The following is a 27192-nucleotide window of genomic DNA, read 5'->3' on the forward strand; positions in this document are numbered from 1 at the left end:
TGTTCCGAGAGTGTGGTTGTGAGTCCTGAAAATTTACGGGTGTGAGTTCGGTTATAGAATGTGGTTGTGGTGTGAACATAACCATATTAAAGGAGAAGTCCACTTCCAGAACAACAATTTACAAAAAATTTACTCACCCCCTTGTCATCCAAGATGTTCATGTCCTTCTATCTTCAGTCGTAAAGAAATTATGGTTTTTGAGAAAAACATTTCAGGATTTTTCTTCATATATTGGACTTCAATTGTGCCCCGATTTTGAACTTCCAAAATGTAGTTTAAATGCAGCTTCAAAAGGCACTAAACGATCCCAGCCGAGGAAGAAGGGTCTTATCTAGCAAAACGTTTGTTCATTTTTTTCCGAAAAAATTTTTTTTTATACTTTTTAAGCACAAAAGCTCATGTAGCACAGGCTCTGGGATGCGCTTTCTTGAATGATTCGTTCATTTTGAACGGATCTTTTATGTGACTCGGGAAGAACGAGTCATCTCGGGGAGTGATTCGTTGAGTCGCGCATGCGCAACATCCTATTAGGTTCTGTACTGGAATTAGTTCATGGGGCTGTCATGTGATGAACGAACGCCTCAACCCGGAAACTTGTCAGATAAGAGGTGAGGTGAGCTAATCATAGACTAAAGACCCAGGTAAACAATGAATTAATCTTTTCTGTTTCTTATAGCATTATAGTTTTGTCTTGTTTGTAGTGTAATCAACGTTTGTGTAAGCAGTAGATGTGTTAGGGAAGTAACGCATACCATTTTAATTATATTTTGCTAAAATGAACGAAATGACTCGGAAAAAGATTCGTCCATTTTGTTGAACGAGACTCAAAGGTCCGAGTCCGTAAAATGATCCAAACTTCCCATCACTACTACGAATCACGTCGAAGTTCATCGTCTGTCGTGAACGCGCATCTCAGAGCCTGTGCTACAGGAGCGTTTGTGCTTAAAAGTACACAATTTTTTATTTTTCGAAAAAAAAAAAATATATATCTAGCGAAAAGATCGTTTCGCTAGATAAGACCCTAAATTTAAAATCGTTGTCAACTCAGGTATCTACCTGATGACTTTTGTTGGTGTTACCTCATGTGAACAGGTTGATTCCGTCGTGTTTTTAAAGATTAAAATGAATTTAGATGTCACCACGTTTAGTTGGACAACACAAACCTTTTATACAGTATGTGTTACACACACACACACACACACACACACACACACACACACACAAGGTGTAAGCGCATCCACCCTTATGCCTCAGGTTGGAGGCGCGCAGGGGTTGTTATGACAACTCCCGCGCAAATAAAAGATGCGCTTCTCTGTGCGTGATTTGTCTCAGCTCGGAGAGCAATCCAATCATCTGGCCACATTCCCCTCTGATCACGCGCTGGATTTACAATTCCGAGCAGCTGCTTTAAAAAATAACTTGGAGCGAACGTAACGGTCGCCATGGGGCAACACGGCGCCAGGACTGTCCTGTTTATTAGTAGTTTTAAGGTGAGGGAGAAGCAAAGTAAACATTCGCGCTAGACAAACAACTGAAATACAAGACAGAAATGAGTTTGAGGTCCTGAAAAGATGTTGAGACGGATCTCGTATTTTGTGGAGAGAGGGATGAGAGGAGCGCGGATCAACCAGAGGCGACAGAGGTTTATGGCACAACTGTTCACAACTTCTGCCGAAAGCCAGCTGGAACGACTCGCATTTTACAAGTACGGAAAACATAAATAGAAAGAATAGATACAAATGTGTATGTTCAAATATGTACGCTTTTAAGTAAGTTTATTTGCTCTTTACTTCCTCAGGTCGCGTGAATAACCTTTAACAAACCAAAGCTCGGAGAACAAGTTGGTCCGGGATGCCAGACAATATCGCCTTTCTGACGAACAGCACAGAATTGGGGCACGTCGGTCGCGCGTTGGGTTCGAGTGCCCGCCCCGCCTGGGCAATAGCGGTGCTGGCCAGCGTGCTGATCTTCACCACTGTGGTGGATGTTTTGGGTAACCTGTTAGTCATAATTTCGGTGTTCAGGAATCGGAAACTGAGAAATGCTGGTGAGCTTACATTTATCTTTGTGGGTTACGCGCTCTGTTCATTCATGTAGTGCTTCACGTGCCATTAGGGGGATACAGATAATGAATAATGTACTTGAATGAAGTAATTAGTCGACTTGTATCCCCTTTACTTGACAAGAATCTCCTTTGACGTGCTGACTTAAGTGTAAATTATACATGGTGAAAAACGTGCTTCTAGAGAGCTAACATATTTGCTTGTGCGGTTTATGGGTTTTGAATTCAATGTACTATTTACCTCACTTCTGACTTACTGACTAATTTACCTACATCATAGTGTTTATGTAGTGTAAGTGAAGGATTACTTTAATAGCAAGAACAAGAAAATATCTTGAAATTCGCAAACATCTTATGTAACCATTCCATCCAAACAGCACAAGTCAGCTTAATTCATTTATTTATTTTTTGTAAGTAGACAGTTTAACGAACAGATAATAGTTTTAATGGTAGCTCTTTACAATAAGGTTCCATTAGTTAATGATACTTAATGTATTAACTAACATAAACAAACAATGAACAGCACATTAGTGTATTTATTCATCTTTGTTAATGTTAGTTGAGGAAAATACTGTTGTTCATTGTAAGTTAATGTTCATTAATTCACAGTGCACTAATGTTAACAAGCACAAATTTTGATTTTTAAATGCTGCAATTAACATTAATTAAGATTACTAAATGCTGTAGAAGTGTTGTTCATTCTTCATGTTAACTATAGCACTTTACTAATGAATTTTCTTGTTGTGTTACCGTTTTAATTAAAATGCAACATTTTAGTACTGAATATGCCCATGCATACTGAAATTGAGGCTTTCAGCAAGCATATCAATATTTTTGTCACTCACAAGTTCGTTTTTGTGGAGAAACTCCTTGTTTCAGCATTTTTTAAGTCTGAGCTTTTGGTAGTGTTAAGTTCACTTCACCTTGACCATGTCATGAAAAATTTACAGCGGCTTATCGCTCTCAGCAGTATGGGCTTCAAAGACTTTCGACTGTAGTTGGGCATAATTGGACGTGTACATCAGTAAAAAAATCTGGCACCCTCCTGAGCCTTATTACACCCTTTATTTAATTGTAAATGGATGTGTTTGATGTTTTTAAAAAGATGTTAAATCTAATTTCCCACTTGAATGACCCCTATTGTGTTTTCACACATAATCCTGTCTAAAAAGTGTTTTCGGGAACAGCTGTTGAACTATGATGTCACACTGTTGTTAGACTTGACACTGAGGGATTCAGAGGAGACAGATTTCAGCTCTTTCAGTGCCTGTGACAATGTGTACTTATGCATGCATGTGTTTGTGGGATTGTTCCACACAGCGCTGATGCAATTGAGTGGGACTGCATTCAGAACCTCTTGACAGTTTGTGCATCTGCAGGGACATAAGCGTGGAGAGCGCTCACACAAGAGCGCACTTCAAAGCTCATGCTTTTTCGCATTGAGCAAGAGCCAGACCTGTCTGCTTCAAAGGCACACTCGCAGTCTTATATCACCCTCTGTCTGATAGACACTCCTGACTCTCTCTGTCTTCCCCTTCGAAGCAATTCGAGCACATGGAGGTGGCATCAACGGCTCATTAGATTGAGTATGAATGCTGTCAGATTTTGTGCGTGGTTTCCCCCCCGATGGTCGTGGCGACTGCCTCTGTCTTCTCGCCTCTCGCCTGAGTGGATCTTCTGTGAAGGAGGAGAATTTATTCCTTCGTCTTTCAGTTCTTTGTCATTGCCAGCGCCAATCAGGCATCTCACGCAAGCAATAACACTGTCACTAACACCCAAAGAAGCATTAAAGCACAGAAGAATGGCAGAGTGGTGTGCGCCGTGTGAACTAACAAGGGCAGAGAGCTGAGAAGCGACAGAAAGTCTTGTTCTCCAAACAAGTGTTTTCGGAAGTAAAATCGTATGTTCTCAGAATCCTGTTTGCAGATTCACCGCGTAATCACCCTGTGTGAAGCGCGGACATAAAAGATTTATGACTGGTAAAAATCTCAGTCTTTTACGATAACGAAGCACATTCTGATGAGAGGGTGGGTATGAAAGAGACAGTATAAAAAGACTCTACTCTCCATGTCTTTTGCTTCTCCGTTTATGTTATGTAGAACAGATGCTGTGCTTTATTAGTCAGACTTCCATGTCGAGTTCACATTTGAGGAATAGTTCACCCAGGAATTTAACTCTGCTGAAAATGTACTCATCTGCAGGCCATCCAAGATGTAGATAAGTTTGTTTCTTCATTAAAACATATTTGGAGAAATTTAGCATTACATCACGTGATCACCAGTGAATGGGTGCCGTCAGAATGACAGTCCAAACAGCTGATTAAAACATCGCAATAATCCATAACTAATTGGCATAAACCAAAAGTTGCATGTTTGTAATAAACTAATCCATAATTAAGATGTTTTTAACATCAAACAGTTGCTTCTGGCTAAAATATGAATCCTCTATCTATAATATTGCTTTCTCCAGTGAAGTTGTCTTATGTGAATCAGGAGAGAAATATGCACAGATCAAGCACTGTTTACAAGTGAACGCAGTCCAAAACAGTTCTAAACAAATATGTCTGTGTGAGAGGATAGCAGACTTTTTCACTGGAGGAAGCATTATTATAGATTTTGGACTCATATTTTGGCTAGAAGTGATGGTTGAAAGTGTAAAGGATGTGTTTTTTGTTTTTACAGTCATGCAGCTTTTCACTTCACAAGACATTAATTAAAGGACTGGAGTCATGTGAATTACTTAGGATTATTGTGATGTTTTTATCAGCAGTTTGGACTCTCATTTTGACGGCACCCATTCACTGCAGAGCAATTTTGACTAAAACTGATGGTTTAAAGTTTAAAGGTTATGTTTTTACAATCATGCAGTTTTTCATTTCACAAGACATTAATTGATGGATCATGCGTATTATTTGTGGATTATTGTGATGTTTTTATTAACTGTTCAAACTCTCATTCTGATGGCACCCATTCACTGCAGATGATCCTTTGGTGAGCAAGTGATGTAATGCTAAACTTCTTTAAATCTGTTCCCTGTTCCCTCATCTACATCATGGGTGGCCACAGAGTGAGTTAATTATAAGCAAATTTTCACTTTTGGCTGAATTATTTCTTTCAGCTATCAGCTGAAGGCACATGGCAACCAGGGCTTCTGGAGTATCACTGTCCGTTGGCCTTTCTCCCTTTCACTGTCCCCTGTGTGGTTATGTAACAGCGTTTCTCGAAAGGGGGGGTGAGTGCCAAGTGAAGCCCTTCTGCTGTCAGATTCCTGGCAGGCCCTGTTCTGCCACATGAGTATGGCCGCTACAGTGGTCAGCGTGACTGTCAGCACGTGTTTGTGTGCACTGAGGTATGTGTGTGGTAAAAATGGCATTGTAAACCACAGGGAGACCATAAAAATGAGTGGAGACAGACAGAGTGTTCCTGTTCTGTGATTATGGAAGTGTAGTGTTATACTTTTGCTTTAGGTCTGATAAAAAAAAGACATTAGTGGGCTTGAAGCCAAGACTTGATTGATAAATTGATAAATGACTGTGACTGGCATCGTATTAGCTGTAGGTTTAGATTAAAAGGGTCATAACCTGCCTTTTTTATTATTTTTTACTGTTCCCTGAAGTCCATTTATAATGTTTCCAAGATTTTACATCAAAAAAGCATAATTTAGAAGTAATAGGCTATTTTTTTAATGCTCTATTTTAATAGGATTGTAGCCTCGGAAGTAAATGCCCACTGCTATGATTGGTTGACTGTTGTATATGTTTGACAGCCTGCATCCTTCATATTTAGGTTAAAAACACATAAATACATATCAAATGATCTGTAATAACAGACAGCAATAGTGACCATGTTATAAAAACAGTTACACAAACTTGTCGGATCAAATATAGTCAGCACAGCATCGTCTTTTAGTTTCAATATTTCTAAAAAATCCTGCGTCAAATGTGCCTTGTTTGTAAATGAATCTGCGGTAAAATTAAGTGAAAAAAGGACCAAGTTCCTTCTAATTTGGTCTGGAACTTTATTAAAAATAAAAGTTAATTCACTCTTTCCTAATGTTGGGATCCGAAGGGAGGCAATGCAAAGATTGTGTTTTTTCCACAACTTGGGACTGTACAGCGTCTTCTTGTCTTCGGAGCAATCTTTATTGTTTAGTTCCTGCATATTTTTTACACTGCCTTTTTTACTTCTTCTGCGGAGGCAGTGTTTATCCACACTATTACGTCTTAAAGTAGACGAATAATAATATTCATAGACACATGATAATTCGTATGTAAAATACATACATAATAATATGTATTTTACGTAAAATGTGGTTCTACAAAACGTACATTTACTTACACTTTTACAGGCACGAAAACGTATTTTCAGCATCTAAACGTACAAATACCTACATATTTCAGCATTTAAACATACAATACTGACGTATTGACAAAACCTAAAAATGAATCCTTTTGAATATTGAAATCGTGGAATCGATTGGCTGATTGCCTGCATTAGTCACAGATTGCAATATGCCATGTTTCTGATGTTTCTGGATCGGGATAATAATTTGGATACTATTTTCATTGATAAACAACTTAAATTCTGCTCTGCACCTCACATAAACCCACCGTATTCCAGAATTAAGGATTACTTTTGGATTACTATATACACAATGAGACCAGGCTGACCAGGCTAAGTTGAAAGTTCTTAAACTTACAGGATGTTTTTATAGTACAATGACCTCTTACATGACAAAAGATCATGGGAATTTTAATTTATCAGTTCATAACCCCTTTAAGTGAGAGATTTGGGGTTTCATATTCATAGAAAACTTTTTCATAAACATTCACAAACCCTGACATTGCCTCAAAACTTAACTATACTGTAACTTACATTCTTCTGTGGAGAGCAAAATATTTTTTATGCTCCTGGTCACTTTAAATTTTCATTGTGTGGAAAAGAACAGCATGAACATCATTGAAAATCCTCTTTTAGCTTTCAACAAAAAATAGAAACTCATGAGTTTCGTGCAACATAAAGGTGGATGTTTTTCATTTTTGAGTGAACTATTGCTTTAAGAAATCTTTAGAGAAATATTCTGTTTGATTCTTGTTCTGTTTGTGTTCTGGGGGAACTCTTGTGCACTCTTGCTTTTCCTCTCGGCCTCAGGGCTATGCATGATTAAACTTAAATCGGTTCAGTGTCCATCCGCAGAGTTGTCAAAGCCTTTCAGCATCTGTGGTGCTTTCCATATAAGGTGTATATCTGCTTTTGCTCTCTCTCTCTTTGAGTGCGTGTGATTTTGAATTTCTCCTTGATTTTTCTCGGCTCAGCTTTTGAGCCTTGTAAAAGTGAACCGCTGTCCTCACCTGCCAGGGTGTTCATGTCCTGCACAAGTGTGGAAACACCTCAGCCTGTCACACAAACAGACACATGCAGGGAGACCAAAGAAATTAACACCAACAGCAAATTGGATGGGTGTTTGTATGTCCTGACATTTAGTGGAAGCAGGAAATAAAGAAAGAACAGAGCACTTCGAAGACAGACCGCCACTAGCAACATCAGCAGTTGGCACAATCTACACCCCGTGTTGTCAGAGATGATAACGTGACTCCATTGCATGTGCGTGACCCATTTCAGCACCATGGACAGCAATAGATCAGTCATTCAAATCCAAATCCTTTCTATATCTGTCTTGAATGCTTTGTAATCGTTTAGAAGAAACTTATGTAACTGTCATCATGCCGGACCCCTGGGCAGGTCTGTTAGGAAGTGGGTTTGGGCTAGAGAGCTGTATGGATTTGATGCACATTGCAGGCTAAAGTCTATGTGAACAGTGTTTAGAAAGAGAGAACAGCCCACCTGCTGTTATTAAGTGCCTAGAGACCCTCCTAACAGGGCAGTAAAACGGTTTCCAGAAGCCTCAAAGTTTATCATGGCTAAGGTCTACTCTGAGACAAACAAGCAACACATGGATTTTTGTAGGCATGCACTTTAAAGAAAGTCAATACCAAGGATTCTAAACACAAGGCCTTTAAGATCAAAATGTAGGAGATGATTTGCTGTGCTTTCTGAGGTTTTTCTCAAGAGCAAGAAGTCAGCCTTGGTGTTGTTCTACTGTTTTCAAAATAGAAGGGTCGTTTCTGCTATTCAGTACTTTTTGAGCTTTATAACGTGGAAGAAATGAATATACTTGAGAGTAGTTTGAATTATATTTACAAAAAACTGTACCAGACTTGCAGAAATAATCTCTTTTAATAATCTTTTTGCCCCCAAGGTCAGGCATTTAATCATAACTTATTTACACAGGAGCAAAAATACGAGTAAATTTTGATATTTATTCACAATGCATATTTTGAAATTTTGATCATCATACAAAATTTCAGGACAGCATGGATTGTCCACACAACATTACAGAATTCATTGCTATTTCCATTGCTTTATGCAATGATATGTGATGTAAATTTTCACAAATAAACATGTTTTGCTTAAGACATTTTATTAGAGAAATGTAATATTTAATATTTTTTAATATTTGAAATATTTTATAATAAATTGACTTTTTTATGTCAAAAGTCAAATAGACATGGCACTAGAAAAAGACAGAAGAGACAAAAGATTTAAAAAAAATGATTTAAAGTCACAAATATGTTCAGTTAATAATAATAAATAATGTTTTATCTTAAAATTGAGTAAAATATTTTATTTATTATATTTGGTCAAATGTTACTGTTCAAAGGTTTGTGTTCAGTAAGATTTGTTATAAGCTTTTAATATTTGTATTCAATAAGGACTTTTTGATTATAAATGTCTTTAATGTATTTTTCAATATTTCAAAAGATCCTACTTCAAATAAATGCTGCTCCTTTGAACTTTATGTTTATGAAGGTATACAGAAAAAAAGCACCACAGCTTCCACAAAAATATTAAATAGCACAACAGTTTTTGCATTGGTGATTATAATAATAATAAATGTTAGAATCTTGTATTATAATAGAATGATTTCTGAATGATCATGTGACACTGAAGACTGAAGTAATAATGCTGAAAATTCTGTTTTACCATAATAGGAATACATTATTTTTTAAAATATATTAAAATACAAAACAGTTCTTTTAAATCGTAATAACGTTTCATGATATTGCTTGCATTTTGATCAAATAAATGCAGTCTTAGTGAGAATAAAGATGTCTTTCAAAAACATTAAAAAAACATACTGACCTTTTTAGCTTTGCTGTATAAAATGACAGTAAATGTTAAGTGATTTTTTTCTATTACACCCCCTGTGAGGAGTGCTTGTATCTCCCTTATTGAATTTGATTTATTTTGCCAAAAGGTTTAGAATATCACATAATTCTCTTCAATCCATTCAGCCCCGCTGAGTTAGGGTGGCACCAGGAGAGCCTGTCACGAGTGAATTCACCAACGTAATGGAACTTTGCTGGAGTCCTTTATTCCTTCTTTCTTTTTTTTTTTTTTTTTTTTCCGGCTTTCCCTCACTGATGTACTAGCAAATGTCATTGCCCAGGGAGGCATTTGAAATTTAACAGGTAGAAAAAGAAAATCTCTGCCGAACTGTTTGTATTCAGTTCTTGCTTCGCTCTACGGCAGGTTCAAATAGGAGACAGAGTTTCAGCTTTGCTTTCAGGTTTACTTGATGATAGGTTCACAGCAGTAACTGTTTGCCTCCACCTGTCTGTTCTCAGGACGGCAACCTCTTTTAAACTTTTTTCGAAAGATGCTTGGATTTGAATGCATGAAACAAAAAGATGTCCACCCTTACTGCTTCCGTCCAATTTAACAGATACGTCCCTGATACTCAGTGGACCATGATGTTGTTGTCTCAGGATGTATCATTCAGCAGACACTTTTAAATCAAAGGTCTTGCAGTTGGACAGGTGCAGTGACAGTAACAGTTGTCTTGAAACCACTCACAATCTTTTTTAAGCTTTTTCTTCTTCCCATAAAAAACACACACGTAATATAGCATGTTAAATTATACTATATTGAATCTGAAGGTTTCGTAGCTCTTCGAATTTTACTTTGATTTCTAGGCAAACGTTCTCTTTTACATGCTGCATGCTGACTCTACCTTGGCACGAGATAAAACAGCAAAACCCTGGACAGGCAGCCTGAGGCATAACCATGATCTTCAAACCCGTCTTTCCTGATTTCACAAACCAGAGACCCAGCGAAAAAGCTGGGCATGTCAAGATTTTTGAGATTCATTTATGTATACGCACATTGAGGCATTATCTGATCATTTTAGTTTAATGAAATCCATCGTTCTACACCCTACAACCAGTGATAATAATGCAAAGCTCTGGACTGAATCATTTGATCGTTGGGAATTGTAGGCTGAGGCGCACAATCTGAATTTCATGAACCCCAATTTTGATCTGATCAAAGATTGCATGCCTCAAGCATTTTTAAGCCTTTAAAGCTTTACTTCAGCATCAGCATGAAATAAAAATCCACACTGTTGAGAAAAAAGAGAAAAATTAAGCAAACTCAACGTAATGTATATCATCCCACCACCAAAGCCTGAGTTGAACCTCTGTGACGTTTATTCTGCTATTGCATAACACAATCTGAGACATTTTATTTACATTACTTCATGACTCATCTGAGTCACTTTGAAGGAGTCAAAGGTCAACATGTTGACATTTTGACAGAGGCCTTCAACGAGGATATTGTTTTTTTATGTGGCTGTTCAGAGATCTGAATGATGTAATAGTGTTTGGCTGGAAGGAACGCTGAGGTTCAGAGTGGGCTGACTGATCGCGAGGTGGATTGTAGAGAAAGCCGGTGTGGTTTCATACAGGTGGGATATAGTCATTTTAGTCATTGAAACTCATGCACCAGTTACAGTATCTCACAAAAGTGAGTACACCCCTCACATTTCAGCAACATTTTTAGTATATCTTCTGAAGGAACAATACTATAGAAATGAAACTTGGATATATTTTAGAACAGTCAATGTGCAGCTTGTATACCAGTGTATGTTTACTCTCTTTTACTCTCATTATTGTCAAAATAGCTGACTGTGAGTACACCCTAAGTGATAACAGCACTATGCAGTGATATGAACTTATTGTTACGTATTTCACGTCTTGCGAAAAAGTTCCGACAGGTACGTTTTCGTCAGATCAGGTAGCATTTTTCTAACTTTAATGAAAGTATGTCATCTTTTATGTCAAATTCAAAAGTGTATATTTAGAAGCTTTTTCCAAAATTTCAAATAAAAACAACAGAATAAGAAGAACAAGTTACTGATGAAATATCAGCTAAATATCAGCAAAATTCATTTGCACTACAGAGATGGCACAGAAGAACACAAAAGTGGCATGTAAGTATATTTACAGATGTTTAATGAGGCTCAGAGGAAGCATGAGTGCAATTAAATTAAAAAAAATAATTTTGAAATTAATGTATTAAATATAAAATTTGAATCTAGAAATATTAAATTATTCAAATTATTATTCAAATTATTAAAAAAGCTGAAATTATACCGTAAAAATGAAAACTGTCAGTAGGTGGCGAAAAGTCACTGATTTAATTACTGAATCATTCATTCAATTCATTTGTTTGAATGAACAACTGATTCATTCAGGAATGAAGCAAGTCTTCATGATCAGGTAATTGAATTATTGATTTATTTACAATGCATGTTCATTCATAAATGATACACTGCTGTGACTAAAACTATTTTCGCAATATTGATTTTCGCTACTGATGAAAGTGACTTAATATTAACTTGTTTTTTGAACTGTGGTATTAAATCAACATCATTTGCAAATTCCCTTAATAATCATTTAAAGCTGTCACTCATCCTAGTTCACTGCGATCTCACAATGTTCCATTATAATCAATGAAGCTCTTTACACAGCACAATTAATCACTTATTCATGTCTACACTTTGTTATAATGAGATGATTTGTGAGCTTGCAGAACTCAGCATTGAACAAATCGCCAGTGTTTTGAGCAGTGATTGGATTGTGATTAACACTGGTTTCAAGGTATCAACAGATATGTCTGTGATACATTACTTAACACTGCGAAAACACAATATGTGACCCTGGACCACAAGACCAGTCATAAGTAGCACGGGTATATTTGTAGCAATAGCCAACAATACATTGTATGGGTCAAAATTAACGATTTTTCTTTTATGGCAAAAATCAGGATATTAAGTAGAGATCATGTTCATTGAAGATATTTTGTAAATTTCCTACCGTAAATATATCAAAACTTATTTTTGATTAGTAATATGCATTGCTAAGAACTTGGACATGTTTAAAGGCGATTTTCTCAATATTTAGATTTTTTTGCACCCTCAGACTCTAGATTTTCAAGTAGTTGTATCTCAGCCAAATGTTGTCCTATCGTAACAAAACACACATCAGTGGAAAGCTTATTTATGCTTTATGGTGCTCGTAAATATTTTTTCATAGTTGCACACAGAAGTTTTCAGACGACTGAAATGGTCGCACTGTAGAGCCCTGGAAAGGGCAAGCTTTTGTATGTGACAGGAGTGCATATTTTAAATGGATATGTTATGTAATGAATATTACATATAACTGTCAAAAGGTTATTGTAAAGTAAACCAGAAAAGAGTGATCAGGTGTGAGCAGTTCAGTGAGGTTATTTTTATTTTTTTTTTGGATCAACTAAACTACTATCTACTGTTATTTCATGCCAGTTTATGTCAATAAATGTATTTTATTAACTGGTCATGAAATAAGCAGCATGTTGTAATGGCATCACAGGACATTCACATCCTTTGGACGTGAGGGCAGCTGTTTGAAGCAGCAGTGGCAGTGGCCCTGGCTCAAGGGCACAATAGTAGTGCTTGTCATTTGGTGCTACTGAGAGTGCATGCTTCCGGGTACCAATTAAGATTAGCCCTTGGTGCCGCTCTATTTGGGCCTCAGTCCAGTTTTTCATCATTCCTAGTTCTTATATCCCCAAGGACTGGACCCCTGCCACAATTTGCAATGCGTAAAAATACAACAAAAAACATGTCACCGTCCTCATCTGCATATCTCAAAAGTTGCAACAGCCCTATAATGTGATTTCCATATTTTACCTAGTATGAAATGACCTTGTGAATATATCACTCCAAAGGAACAGAAAAGTGGTTCCTCAGTAATTTGCCTTGACCTGAGTCCTTCACCCTGCTGCATGTTGTAATATATGTATTAAAAATGTAACTGTCGGAATGAGTATAATACGCAGCAAGTTTATATCGATAAGTGCTTTAACCTTTCAGGATGAAGGTTTATACTTCAAACATTTAAATTACACTTTTAATGCTAAGCTCCTCACTGATAAAAACTTTTGAAATGATAAAAGGCTGTGATCAAAGACAGGTCATTTTATTCTTTCTTGAATCAGGAAGTAACCTTGTACGTAATAAAGATCATTCTGAACCAGTATGTAATTTTTGTTGAGCTCACACACACACACACACACACACACACACATATATATATATATATATATATAATATGTGTGTATGTATATTGTAAAGACTATAAATTTATTTTCTGTAACCATATGCAGTATTTTTCTTAATCATATGCAGTAGACGGGTCTCCGTGTGGTATCAGCTTTTATCAATTATGAGTAGCAGCGCAGATGCTGTGCTAATGAGCACATAAATTAGGCTGCATGTGAAGTTCCTCAAGGTCATCCTCCTCCATTAGTAATTACACTTTTTGAACTTAAGTGGAATTGAGCTCGAAGTGAACCATAAGCCAAGCTCAGCAAGAACAAGAGCTTCCATCAAAAGTGCAATTTCCTTTAATTACACATGGATCACCTTTCACTGTCAGAAAGACCGAGAAGTTTTATTTTGGACAAAATCATTCAAAGTTAAGCTTTTCTTTTTTGGGGTTTAATGAGAGGAACATAAAACATGTCAGAGCACAAGTCAATCCTGCTCACCTCTTTCTCCTTCCAGTTAGCTTACTTTATTTTATAACATCTGGAATATACATACATAAAAGAAATTACATTTTTATTCAGAGGATGCACTAAAATCATCAGACGTGACAGCAAAGACTTTTAGATGGTTACAAAAGAGTTCTATTAATCAAAGAACCTTGAAAGAAAAATGTATATCATTCCACAAAAATATTAAGCAGCAAAACTGTTTATGAAGTTATTTATTATAATATTGTTTCTTGAGCACCAAATCAGCATATTAGAATGATTTCTAAAGGATCGTGTGACACTGAAGACTGAAGTAACGAGACTGAAAATTCAGCTTTGTCATCACAGGAATAAATTCTATTTTAAAATATATTAGAAATATATAAAAATAATAGAAAGCAGTTATTTTAAATTTAGGGCTGTCAAACGATTAATCGTGATTAAATACAAAATTAAAAGTTTAAGAGTTTGCATATAAACAATAATTTGTGTTTATTTATATATACATAATAATTACACACAGTACGCACATATATTAGGCAAACTCAAACTTTTATTTTGTATGCGATTAATCGCGATTAATTGTTTGACAGCCCTATTTAAATTATAATAATATTTCAAAATATTACAATTTTTATTGAATTTTTGGATCAAATACATGCAGCCTCAGTTAGCATAAGAGAGTTTGGCTTCAGCACCATGGACAGCGCAGTGAAACACTAAAGACTTACAGTGAATTGATCACAGTACTAATTTAATTTCTTGTAGAGAAAAGGTCAAATAGCCATTTATATGAAAGGACCCACTAGTGCACTCATTCACTTTTACTCTGTGTGGTCATTCAAGATCCGTGCTGGGTGCTCTGCTTAGACACAGTGAAGGATTTCCTCCAAAGTCCTTAGAAAATGCAGGGTCAAGATGTATTATCGTGCTTGGCATGACTTCACAAAATTGCAAAGGTTGTCCAGATCCGTAAGGAAAAGCAAAAAGGCCACCTGTCTTGTGGGCATGTTCAAGCAGAAGTGTCTGTGTCTCTTACAGCTGTAGCTCTTCTTTTTTGCGTTTAAAGTCTTTGACAGGTGAGCATGGCATGCACGTATCATTTTATACTGTACTCTGAGGGTTTCATAACCCTGTCTGACCCTGTTCAAGTGCTTTTATAATGAGCCTTAGACATGAAACCCTTGCCTTCTGTTCTCCCTCCAGAACTTTTCCCCCGCTTCCTCTGTCAGGTTTTTCATTACACTGTAACTATTTTAAATAGGAAATAACTCAGACATTTCCCTTCATCTTCTTGTCCTTATTTAGCTTTCTTTTCTCACTCTTCCTCTTCATATCTCTATATGTCTCTCTAAAGGAATGGTTCACCTAAAAATGAAAGTTTGCTGAAAATTTACTCACACACAGGCCATCCAAAGTGAGTTTGTTTCTTCATTAGGACAGAGTTAGAGAAGTTTAGCATTATATAATTTGCATTACATCACTTGCAGTCCAAACAGCTGATAAAAAAGTCACAGTAATCCACTCCAGTACATCAATTAAGGTTTTGTGAAATGAAAAGTTGCATTTTTGAAATAAACAAATCCAACATTTTAACATATTAGAGTTTCTGTGAAAGAATTAGGAGAGAAATATGCACAACAGAGGATGGACTTTTTCACTGGAGGAAGCATTATTACACTCTAAATACTGGGCTTTTTTTAACCCAAGTGCTGGGTTCAGCTTGCTGGGTCATTTTATTGGGTTATTTTTATATTTTTTACCCAGGTCCTGGGAAGGTTTTTTATAACTCAGTTGCTGGGTCATTTTCACTGTCAATACAAATGATGAACCCCCATCACATATTTACCCAGTGCTGGGTTGCCAAATAACCCAGAAACATGTTGTTTTTAACCCAGCATTTTTTAGAGTGTATAGATCATGGACTGGTGTTTTGGCTAGAAGTGACAGTTCAAAGTTAAAATGCTTTAATGATAGATTTGTTTCTTACAAACATGCAGCTTTTCACTTCACAGTACGTTAATTTACAGACTGAAGTCATGTTGTTGATTACTGTGATGTATTTATCACCTGTTTGAACTCTCATACTGACGGCACCCAGTCACTGCAGAGGCTCATTGGTGAGCAAGTGATGTAATACTAGATTTCAGAACCAAATCTGTTCTGATGAAGAAAACAATCTACATCATTTTTCAGCAAATTTTTTTCACCAGTTTTGGGTGGACTGTTCTGTTTCTAGTTGAGCTCAGATCTGAAAGCTTTCATAAGCTATCACAAATAGACAAAGTCAAAGAAAAAATCATGGAAATTGTTCAAAAGGTGTGGGAACCCCTGGTGCTTGATCTAGCTGAATGGCAATTTAGATTTCTTTCTATTCTTATTTCAGCTAGACTTTATTCAGGTCACGTGCACGTATTCACATCAGACAAGATTGCTGTGTGTCTCCTTCTGTCACGCACACACATACACACAGCACACCATTAATCAAACACAGGCTCATTACTCATTAGGTTCTCATTGTCAGCTTTTTTAATTGTCATATTTTGATATTTAAGACAGAGCGAATTAGAGCTTGCAAAGATTGCTATGTACACATTAATATTTTATCTTTAATTTTATTGTTATTCTGTTATTCTGTCATTTTTGTTGTTCCTGCTCAGTGGGCAGCGTTTATGTATTTAGCTTTGTCTGAAACCACATCAATATTCTCTTGATAATGCTTTAAATATGCAACAGCATTATATAAAGGTGAATAAATAAAGAAAGATTAAATTCAGACAGAAGCTTTTACTATGGCCAAAGGCATTACTAAAAATAACCTTTTGTAAGAGGATTATACAGTGAAGTTCACACATTAACTGGCTTTTGAGATTTAAAAAATATGCATGTTACACACAGGTTGGTTTCTTCACATATGTGAACACAGAAATGCCATTTATAGCAGCTGACATTGTATGTTGTTTCGTGATACGTTCGTCTCCAGAGCAGCGCTGTGACCTTGAATGTGCTTCATCTCTGGTTGAATTATAGTGGCTAGGGATAAAAGTGTAAAGAAAAGAGAAGAAAGCTCAGAGAAGAAAGGTTGGGCTCAGGTAGGTCAGGGTAATTGTGTTTATCATTTCTTAGACTCTCACTTTATCCTCGGAATAAGGCTAAGAAAAGGGAATAGCTGAAAAGAGTAGTCAATGTCGTTTCAACATGACAGGCTGAAACAGTTTTTAGGTTTTTGGATCATTTTTAAAAGGCCACCGTGATGAACAGCAGAGAATATTGGGTTATGATCTCTCTAATGTCATGCTGAGAGATGCTGAGAATACTTTTTGGCATTTGCTGAAAAGGATAAGGGAAAACAGCTTTCCCTTTTCTATTTATTTATTTATTTATTTATTTATTTTTGGTAAAAGCAAGCATTTTTGTATGCGTTTCTGTTGGTGATATGTTTTGCTTCACTTTCAACAGGAAAATCTGATTAATGGGGGTCCTTACGTTATGGCCCTCACGTTTCATCCGGGCTGGGAGGGGGAAAGACACTGACTGAATGTTAAATGGTCTGGATGTCTAAAAAGCTGTAGGCGATGAGAGGAAAATGTGTGCTTCATTGAAGCTGTTCACCACTCATGACTTTGATACAATCATTTATTTTTCTTTTAAAGGTGAGTCTCATGAAACTTGGCAAGAATATGTCAAGATGACATTTCACTTCAAAAAGAAAAAATAAGAGTATTATGCATAAAGAAAATGAATCTTAGTTTTAGCACCGCAAAATTATTATAATTAAATTCCCCATGACATCAAAATTGAATTTTTTTGGCTTAGTATGAATATGTTAGCCTTAAGGTTATCCATACACTTTTAAAAAAAGGTTCCAAAAGGGTGTTTTTGCAGTGATGCTATAGACCATTTATAAGAACATTTTAAAAATTTAAAGCAACATTTTTATGACTATAAAAAACATTTTCTGCATTTGAAAGGTTCCATGGATGTTCAAGGTTCTTCATAGAACCATTGATGCCAATAAGTGTTAATTTTGACAGCAAATTTTTATTTAGTCTTTAGTTTTAGTCATATTTTAGTCATCTGAATTGTTTTAGTTTTAGTTGATTAAATATCATAAGATTTAAGTTGATTAAATCCACAGTAGATTAAGTCGGCTAAAATCTAATGGGTTCAGGTACAATGTAATGCATTTATTAAGCATTTCTCTAAAATTACCAAACTCATTGTATAGGTATGATGTTAAGGTTTTATCATTATAGACACAGATTTAACATGCCTTTATATTAAAATTAATAATACAAGAACATGGTCTTCTTTTCAGTGAAATGCCAGTGGTTATATAGACTAATTATGCATTCTTTATAACATTAAATAAATTTAGATTCATCTTAATTAGGGCTACTAAAGTGATTCAGTCAAGAGCAGCGAGTGATCTTCTGTCTTTCTTTGTTGCTTGATTAACATCAATGACATGGACAATAGCAACTAAATTAGGCCGCTGTCCCTTTAAAACCGAATGCACGGATGCAGTGTAGCCAACTGAAAAACGTTTGATATTCTCCCAACTGTTTACGTTCTCCTAAGACACCTAAAACTATGTGAATACTCATCAAAACTGACAATTCAACATCATTTTTATGTACTTCTCCGTTCAAGAGACACGAAAGAGTAGCTGCTTCGGTGTGTGCGTTCAGAAAACCGAATCAAATTGAGTTTTCATTTGCATCATCCAATTTATCCATATGTCTGCTCTTCACTTACTCCCAGATATTTACATTTTTGAACGTTTTATGAGACGTGCAGCAAATGTATGCTAGCTTATGTCCTGCCAGACAGATCAACAGTTCAAATGTACGCTTCTAATCTCCTAACCACACAGTAAATTCTGAATGAATCTCTTCCCAAATATCCCTCCCTAACATTTTCGTCTCACTTTTATTCGCTGACAAAAATGTCAGTAGATTTTCGTCCTAGTTTTTGTTTCATTATCGTCTTGTTTTTGTCTGTAAAAAAATGTAGTTGGCGAAAATTATTCGCCAACAAAATTAACTGCAATAAAGAACCTTTTTTTAAGAGTAAGCTAGTGTGTTTTAAAACAATGGCAAAATTCACATTTACAAAATACAAGCATTCAAAACTTACATTTGCTAACTTCTGCCAACATGAATTAATGATTTTGATGACATCACCTGACCTCACATCACTGATTTAAACTTCTCATCAAACTTTCTGTCCAATCAAATGCTCTCTAGAATCTGAAGCGCCCCGCCCCCTTCACTATAAATACACACTGAAGCTGCAGCTGAAATCGGTCACTTGTTCACAGAATTTGTATTCTCTGTAAGGTGAGTGGCACAGCGTGAACTATATAGGGGATAGATAATGATTCAGACAGTGTAAATATGCATTCCATTGGGGCAAAAGAAGTTGCATGAATCGCTGCAGAATGCACACAATCCAAAAAATATAAGGGACCCATTTAAATTCTACACAGAATGGTATATTTTATAGTGATATGGATGAGATTGTGGCTGTGAAACAAATTTGACACAGTCAAATGCAGCTTTACTGAGCTCTGGCTTAAGCTATGATATAAATGAAATGCTACTGGCTATTTAAAAAAAGGGGGCGGGAGTGTGATCTAGACATGTTTTCACTCTTTTCCACTTTCAATTTAGAGGCATGCATTAATAGCACATTTGTCTTTATAAAATGGATAGTTACAGTCCTTGATTGTGTTCTAAGATGTTGTAAATTACTCTACAAACATACATTTTTGTTTACATCTGTGTGTTGTTGGGCAAATTTTCTGAGGAATTACACTGTTTGGCCGAGAATAAAATTTTTATTAAATGGGTCATTGGAAGTTCACTTTTACATGTTGTTTGAACATTAATGTGTGTTGGCAGTGTATGTACACATCTACCCTATAATGATAAAAATCCATGCAGTGGTTTTTAATTAATCTGTAGAAATAATATCCCCTTTTTCAAATCGAGCCATTCTCAGATACCTGTCATTGTGCCGTCACACTGACAGAGGCCGCTCCCACGATAGTTGATTGGCATGAGCGTCTTACCTCAGACCCGCCTTAAATCAGCTGTAACAGTCCGACCTCCATTGTTTCGATGCAGGGATGTAAATTAGACAAGAATATCTCTGATTGAGCGTTTGCGGTGTTGTGTTGCTGGATGTAATAATGAACATAGTGGTCGTCATTTACTCCCGACATCTGAGTCTGCAGTGGATTATGTTTGTTTGTGAAGGGAATGTGCCTCCCCATCTACATATATCTGTCTATGTTCGCGCAAATCATTCATGATCCAGCTTCACTTACAGCAGAAGTGAGTATAAGGGTTTTTTTATGAATCTTTGCGATCGCCTTTTCTAATACCGTGTTAGTTAGCAAGTTTAACGGCTAAACGTGGCTAAATGCGGCTAAAGTAAACAGGCTCATCACTCCACAGAGAGAAGAGAGGGGCGGGGCGAGCAGAGCTCATTAACATTTAAAGCAACCTTGACCAGAGCAGAATGATTTTTGCAGAGCTGATTTTGGCAAGGTAAAAAAAGGTGTTATTTACACTAGCATTGAGAAATTTTAACCAAAGCATGTTCATTTCATTAAGACCCTAAAGAATCATATCAACTTGTGGAAAATGGGCATCCGATGACCCCTTTAATATCATTACACTTTATTTGCTGTTTTATTTGTGAAACCTTACTGCTTATATGGAATAACCATTTTGTAAAAGCAATAAGCAATTTATAACAGCTAAGGGGGTTTTTCCGCTTCACTTCGTGCTTAACATGCCTCTCAGCTGTTATAAATTCACTGTAAACCACGGCTTCTTGGGGTTTTTTGCTTTTGTATGCAGATATTTGCTACCAGTAACACAGGATAAAGGGCTAATTCAGTCAACTGTTTCTACATCGGCTGTAAACAGTGACTGTTTAACATGAGAAAGTGAGTAAATGGATTGGTCGACATAACAGAAATTTTAACGCAGCAGACCATGCATGAGATTAATCTGAGAGGGCAGAGGCTAGAAGACAGCGCATTGTTTTACAGAGCGATGTGTTTTCTGCTGTCACTGTGTAATCAAAGGCTTCAGGCGCCCTGGGGATCCTGCTTTTGAAGTTGATGTGATTCATTCTTTGTCTTTTCATTTCACTTTGTAGCATTGTCATTCTTGATTCTTGTTTCCGCTCTTATTTGCTGTCTCGTTCTCAGCTTGTCGTTCACATGAGTTTAGTCCTACATTCAATTTAAAAGGCATAAAACAGGCTTGGAGGGGCAAAGGCAGGAAGCGGGGTATTAAAAGTGACAGGTAATACAACGAAAAGGTGCTTTTTAATGCATAGTCGACATAAATGTACTTACAGGAATCATAAACAGTGTATACTACCATTAAAAAAGTTTATTGCCTGCAGTTTTTTAATGGTTTTGAAAACTTAAAGGATTAGTTCACTTCTGAATAAAAAAAATTTCCTGATAATTTACTAACCCCATGTCATCCAAGATGTTCACGTCTTTCTTTTTCAGCTGACAAGAAATTGAGGTTTTTGAGGAAAACGTTCTAGAATTTTTCTTGATATAGTGGACTTCATTGGGGATCAATGGGGTGATGGTACAAATTGCAGTTTCAAAGCAGCTTCAAAGGGCTCTACACAATCCCAGCTGAGGAATAAGGGTCTTATCTAGCGAAACAATACTTTTGAACATCAAATGCTCATCTTGCACGTCTGTGACTTCATGCATTACGTAATTGCATTGGAAAGGTCATGTGTGGTTAGTTCTTCATCTGTGTACTTTGGATTCAGAAAGGTAGGGCATTGTGAAAAACTCATTTCATTTTCTTATCCAACTTTAAAATCGTCTGACATTATTGTTTTACCTTTTATGCAAAGGGTGTTTAAATTTTTTTGCATGTTCATTTTGTAAACACTGGATTGGTACTTCCACCTGTGTCATTCGTGACCTTTCCAACATGACTACCCTGATAGCACATATACATCACGGAGACGTCTATTTGACGTCTGCATTTACATCTGGAAGATATATTTTGCTCATATACAATATGTCTGTAGGATGTTTCCTATCAGATGTCAAATAGATGTCTATTAGATGTATTTAAGATGTATTTAAGATGTATGTAATTTATAATGTAAAACTGACATCTTACAGGCGTCTGTCAAATGTTTGTACACAGCAGATGCTTTCCAGATCAAGTGATCTTTAACAGACATCTTCCCAGATTTCAAGATGTCTGCAAGAAGTCTGTTAAAGATATCTTGATCTGGAAAGCATCTGCTGTGTACAAACGTTTGGCAGACATCTGTAAGATGTCAGTTTTACTTACATTCTAAATCATAAACATCTTAAAGACATCAAATAGACGTCTATTTGACATCTGATAGGAAACGTCCAACAGACAAATTGCAGATGAGCAAATTATATCTTACAGATGTAAATGCAGATGTCAAACAGACGTTTCCAAGATGTATGTGTGCTATCTGGTTAAGTAATGCATGAGGTTGAGCTAGTGCAAGACAATTTGAGAAAATAACAGATGGTTTCCCTAGATAAGACCCATATTCCTCGGCAGAAATCGTGTAGAGCCCTTTGAAGCCCTTTCAAGAAAAATACTGGAAAGTTTTCCTCAAAAACCTCAGTTTCTTTCTGACTAAAAAAGAAAGAAATGAACATCTTGGATGACATAGGGGTGTAAAAGTAAAAAAAATAATCTTTTTAATTAATTTTATTCACATAAGGTCTTCAACTCTGCTTCTGGGGACCCACTGTCCCGCAGAGTTTAGCTCCAACCCTAATCAAACACACCTGAACCAGCTAATCAGGCTTTTCAGGATCACTTGAAAAATCGCAGGTCAGGTGAGCTGAAGCATACTGGAAATAAATTTGCAGAACAGAGGGGCACCAGGAGCAGGGTTGAAGACCTAGGTAATAAATTTTTTGATTTGGCCACAGTAGGCACAACAAACAGTGCTAGTAGAAATGAGTTTATTAACAAGCCCTCTTTCTCTCACTCTGTTTCACACAGGCAACGTGTTTGTTGTCAGTTTGGCCTTCGCTGACCTGGTGGTGGCTTTCTATCCCTACCCGCTGGTCTTGTACGCGATCTTCCATGACGGATGGTCTCTGGGGGAGACCCAGTGTAAAGTCAGCGGATTCCTAATGGGCCTGAGCGTGATCGGCTCAGTTTTCAACATCACTGGTATCGCCATCAACCGTTACTGCTACATCTGTCACAGTTTTGCCTACGGACGTCTCTACAGCTTCCGTAACACGCTGCTGTTAGTGGCCCTGATCTGGGCGCTCACTGTGCTGGCCATTCTTCCCAACTTCTTTGTGGGTTCGCTGAGTTACGACCCCCGCGTTTACTCCTGCACATTCACGCAGACTGCCAGCAGCTCCTATACTGTGGTTGTAGTGGTGGTTCACTTCCTGGTCCCCATCGCGGTGGTGACCTTCTGCTACCTGAGGATTTGGGTTTTGGTGATACAGGTGAGGCGGAAGGTGAAGAGCGAGGAACGCTCAAGGGTGAGACCCAGCGACCTGCGCAACTTTGTCACCATGTTTGTGGTATTTGTTTTATTTGCAATCTGCTGGGCTCCGCTCAATCTAATCGGTCTTGTGGTGGCCATCGACCCAGAGGTCATGGCTCCACGTATTCCAGAGTGGCTCTTTGTGGTCAGCTACTTTATGGCCTATTTCAACAGTTGCCTCAACGCCATTATTTACGGACTCCTCAATCGGAACTTCCGAAAGGAGTACGTGCGGATCATGACGTCGGTGTGGATTCCTCGGAGGTTTGTGACTGAGACCTCCAGGGCCGCCACAGATGGGATGAGGAGCAAACCCTCACCAGCCATCAATAACAACGAGTGACTTTTGTTTTCAGCCAATCACTGTTTAGAGGAAAACGTCATGGATGCATGAAGCAAATTTATATGCTCTGAACTGTGAACACTTGACTTTTTTTAATGCTAAAAAACCATTATGCACAACTCAGGGTGCTTGTTTTATTTTCAACCTAGGCTCGTTGGAAATATGTGACTGCTTAAATTTCTCCAAAACCTTGTTGCTTTGGGTACATTTCACCAAACTTTTTCAGGTGCGCTGTAAGCCATTTCATTTCTTTCTTCTTTGGAGATGCAGGTTTATTAAACAGTAGATCGCCATAAAAATAACATTCCTGTGGGTACAAAATAGTTGTAAAATAATAATATTGTATTGCTAGAGTAGAGTGTTTCAAAGCAAAATTGCCAGTGTCTGGCATGTTTAATTTTCTTTTAAACAGTTGAACATAAATGTGCTAATGCTTTATTACATTGCCAGAAATGAAATGTCAGGTGAGTGGCACAAGCATGGTAATACTCTTTTGCGTTTGAAATTAACATACCACCTATGCTAAACCCTACCGATAATGTTAAAGGGACAGTTTACTCAAAAATGAAAATTCTGTCATTAATTACTCACCCTCATGTCATTGCAAACCTGTAAGACCTTTGTTCATCTTCAGAACACAAGTTCAGATTTTTTTGCTGAAATCTGAGAGCTTTCTGACCCTGCCTGGACAGCAACGCAACTGACACGTTCAAACCCCAGACACATAGTAAGGACTTCATTAAAATTCATTTTTGGGGGAACTCTCCCTTTAAGAAAAGCAAATGTGAGAGTCCAATAGACAAATTGTAGATGAGCAAACTACGTTTGGCAGATGTCTTACAGATGTAAACGCAGACGTCAAATAGACGTCTCCGAGATCTGGTTAAGTAATACGTGAAGTTGAGCTAGTGCAAGACAAGCGTTTGTGGTTAAAATGTATATACATTTGAAAAAATAACAGATGGTTTCACTAGAAAAGTCCCATGTTCCTCAGCTGGGATCATGTAGAGCCCTTTGAAGCTACACTGAAACTGTACTTTCAACCAACTGATCCCCATTGAAGTCCACTATATGGATAAAAACACTCGAATGTTTTCCTCAAAAACCTCAGTTTCTTTTTGACTAAAAAAAGAAAGACATGAACATCTTGGATGGCATAGGGGTGTAAAACTAAAAAAAAAAAAAAAAGAATCTTTTTAATTCATTTTATTCACATAAGGTCTTCAGCCCTGCTTCTGGGGACCCACTGTCCTGCAGAGTTTAGCTCCAACCCTAATCAAACACACCTGAACCAGCTAATCAGGCTCTTCAGGATCACTTGAAAAATCGCAGGTCAGGTGAGCTGAAGCATGTTGGAAATAAAATTTGCAGAACAGAGGGGCACCAGGAGCAGGGTGAAGACCTAGGTAATACATTTTTTTTGATTTGGCCACAGTAGGCACACCAAACAGTGCTAGTAGAAATGAGAAAAACACATTTTGCATTAAGCCTAAATAAGGCTTTCAGCTCTTTTGGTGGTGTGTAGAGACTTGACTCATACCAGAGTGCTCCAAATCGCAAATAAAATGCTGTACCAGGTGTGCTACTGAGCTTGTTTACTATGTCAAAAAAGCCATTAAAATGGAGTGAATTATGTGATGCAAACATAAAAAATTTTTAGTTTACAATCGTGCACTATGGTAAAAGTGTTTTGAGGTCGTAAGATACTATTATCGAAAGAAGTGTGCAAAAATAAGCCTTTATTCATTAATAATCTGCCCTATACACTCTTGAAAATAAAAAGGTTCTTTACAGCAATGACATAGAAGAACTATTTTTGGTTCCACCAAGAACCATCCAGTCAAAGGTTTTTTAAAGAACCATCTCTTTCTTACCTTTTTATAATCTGAACAACCTTCTTTCACCACAAAGAACCTTTTGTGAAACAGAAAGGTTCTTCAGATGTTAAAGGTTGTTTATGGAACCATTTAGACAAAAAGGTTCCTCTATTGCATCGTGAAGCACCTTTATTTTCAAGAGTGTAATCATAATTTGTGCGAAAAGGAAACAAAGTTTTTGGTGTTTTACTGTCTCTAGTGTTCATTTCACCTGAAAACCGCAGTGAATTATTTATTATAATTTATTATAGTATTATTTATAGTTACGTTTTTGCAGAAATGTAGGCAGTCACATATTTCCAGTAAACCTTGGTTGTTTATTTTTGATGTTGTGATCCATTTCAGAACACTATTATTATTATTCTCATTAAAAAATATTTAACTCACAATTTATATTGAAAATGTAAATTTTAAATCCATTTATTTATGGACTGTTTATGATCCATGACTATTTATTGAAGACATTTTGTACAATTTTGTGGGTCTGTTGTATATATGTTGTATAAATCAGTATGCATCACATATTTTAGACATTTTCAATTCAGAACTTCTGCCTTACACTTGAACTTTAACATGAAATATGAAAAAAATCAATTTATTCCAGGTGCCAAATGTTAATGCATTGACAGTAAGGATATGATACACCAGATCAGTTTGTCATATCGTACCAAATGAGATTCTGAGAGCATCCTAATTTAAATGTAACATCAACAGAGCTTTAATGAGCAAAGAGCTTCCAGCACAGCGAGATAAAGCACAAACTTCAAAAACAAGCACTTCATGCAGATTCCGCAAAGAGAAATTTAGCTTTTTCAAAGTGAACGGTGACAGCGTGCGGTCAGTCAGTCATCAGTTTCAATCTGTGTTCACCTCTTATCTTTCAAACATAAAATGTCATTCATGACTTTGGGGTTATTACTTTGCCAGGAAATGTGCATGACTGAAACCGTATATTTTCTTCAACAAATAATCTGCGAGTAGAACGCAGCAGGAATTTCGATTAAGATAAAGGTTACTGGCAAAAGGGGAAAGTATTAACGAGACCTGGTTTGAATGTATTATTGTTATCTGTGCTTGATTTGACAATGTGCCATTTAATCCTCCCGCCATAACAAGACATTCCATGCAGTACTGTGTAAGAACATGCTTCACCATTGACCTAAATAAAAGAAAGGAACCAAACTGATGAAAGCCAAGTCTATTGGTGATTGTGCAACCTCTCTCTGGTATGAATGGGCTGCAGAGGGATTACATGGGATGAGCTTGCTCCTTATGGCCACATCTGCACAGAGAATTATGGGGGATGTGTGGCTGGCGTCCCAGCAGATGGTGGACTGAGGTGGTTGATAACATAAACACTTGGCCAAGTTGAGAGCGATCTTGTCGTCAATTTGGGAGGGAGGGAGTCTGGTTGAAAACCGTAGCAGAAAT

At 37.0% G+C, this 27192-nt stretch overlaps 1 protein-coding gene across 1 annotated transcript; it reads left to right on the forward strand.

The window, feature by feature from the left end:
- Window positions 1–1445: 1445 nt before the first annotated feature.
- On the forward strand, window positions 1446–26933 carry mtnr1bb (melatonin receptor 1Bb). The gene is made up of 3 exons (XM_051121824.1): window positions 1446–1705; window positions 1799–2047; window positions 23037–26933. Exons 2-3 carry the CDS (start codon window positions 1852–1854, stop codon window positions 23882–23884), a joined length of 1044 nt encoding a protein of 347 aa, XP_050977781.1. The 5' UTR covers window positions 1446–1705; window positions 1799–1851; the 3' UTR covers window positions 23885–26933.
- The last annotated feature ends 259 nt before the right edge of the window (window positions 26934–27192 follow it).

This window comes from Labeo rohita, chromosome 10 (assembly GCF_022985175.1).
Source record: "Labeo rohita strain BAU-BD-2019 chromosome 10, IGBB_LRoh.1.0, whole genome shotgun sequence".
Taxonomy (NCBI): Eukaryota; Metazoa; Chordata; class Actinopteri; order Cypriniformes; family Cyprinidae; genus Labeo; species Labeo rohita.

Coding starts and splice junctions, on each gene's coding strand:
- mtnr1bb (XM_051121824.1), top strand. CDS start 1,852: ATGCCAGACAATATCGCCTTTCTGACGAACAGCACAGAATTGGGGCAC. Junction 2,048..23,036: donor TCGGAAACTGAGAAATGCTG/GTGAGCTTACAT, acceptor TGTTTCACACAG/GCAACGTGTTTGTTGTCAGT.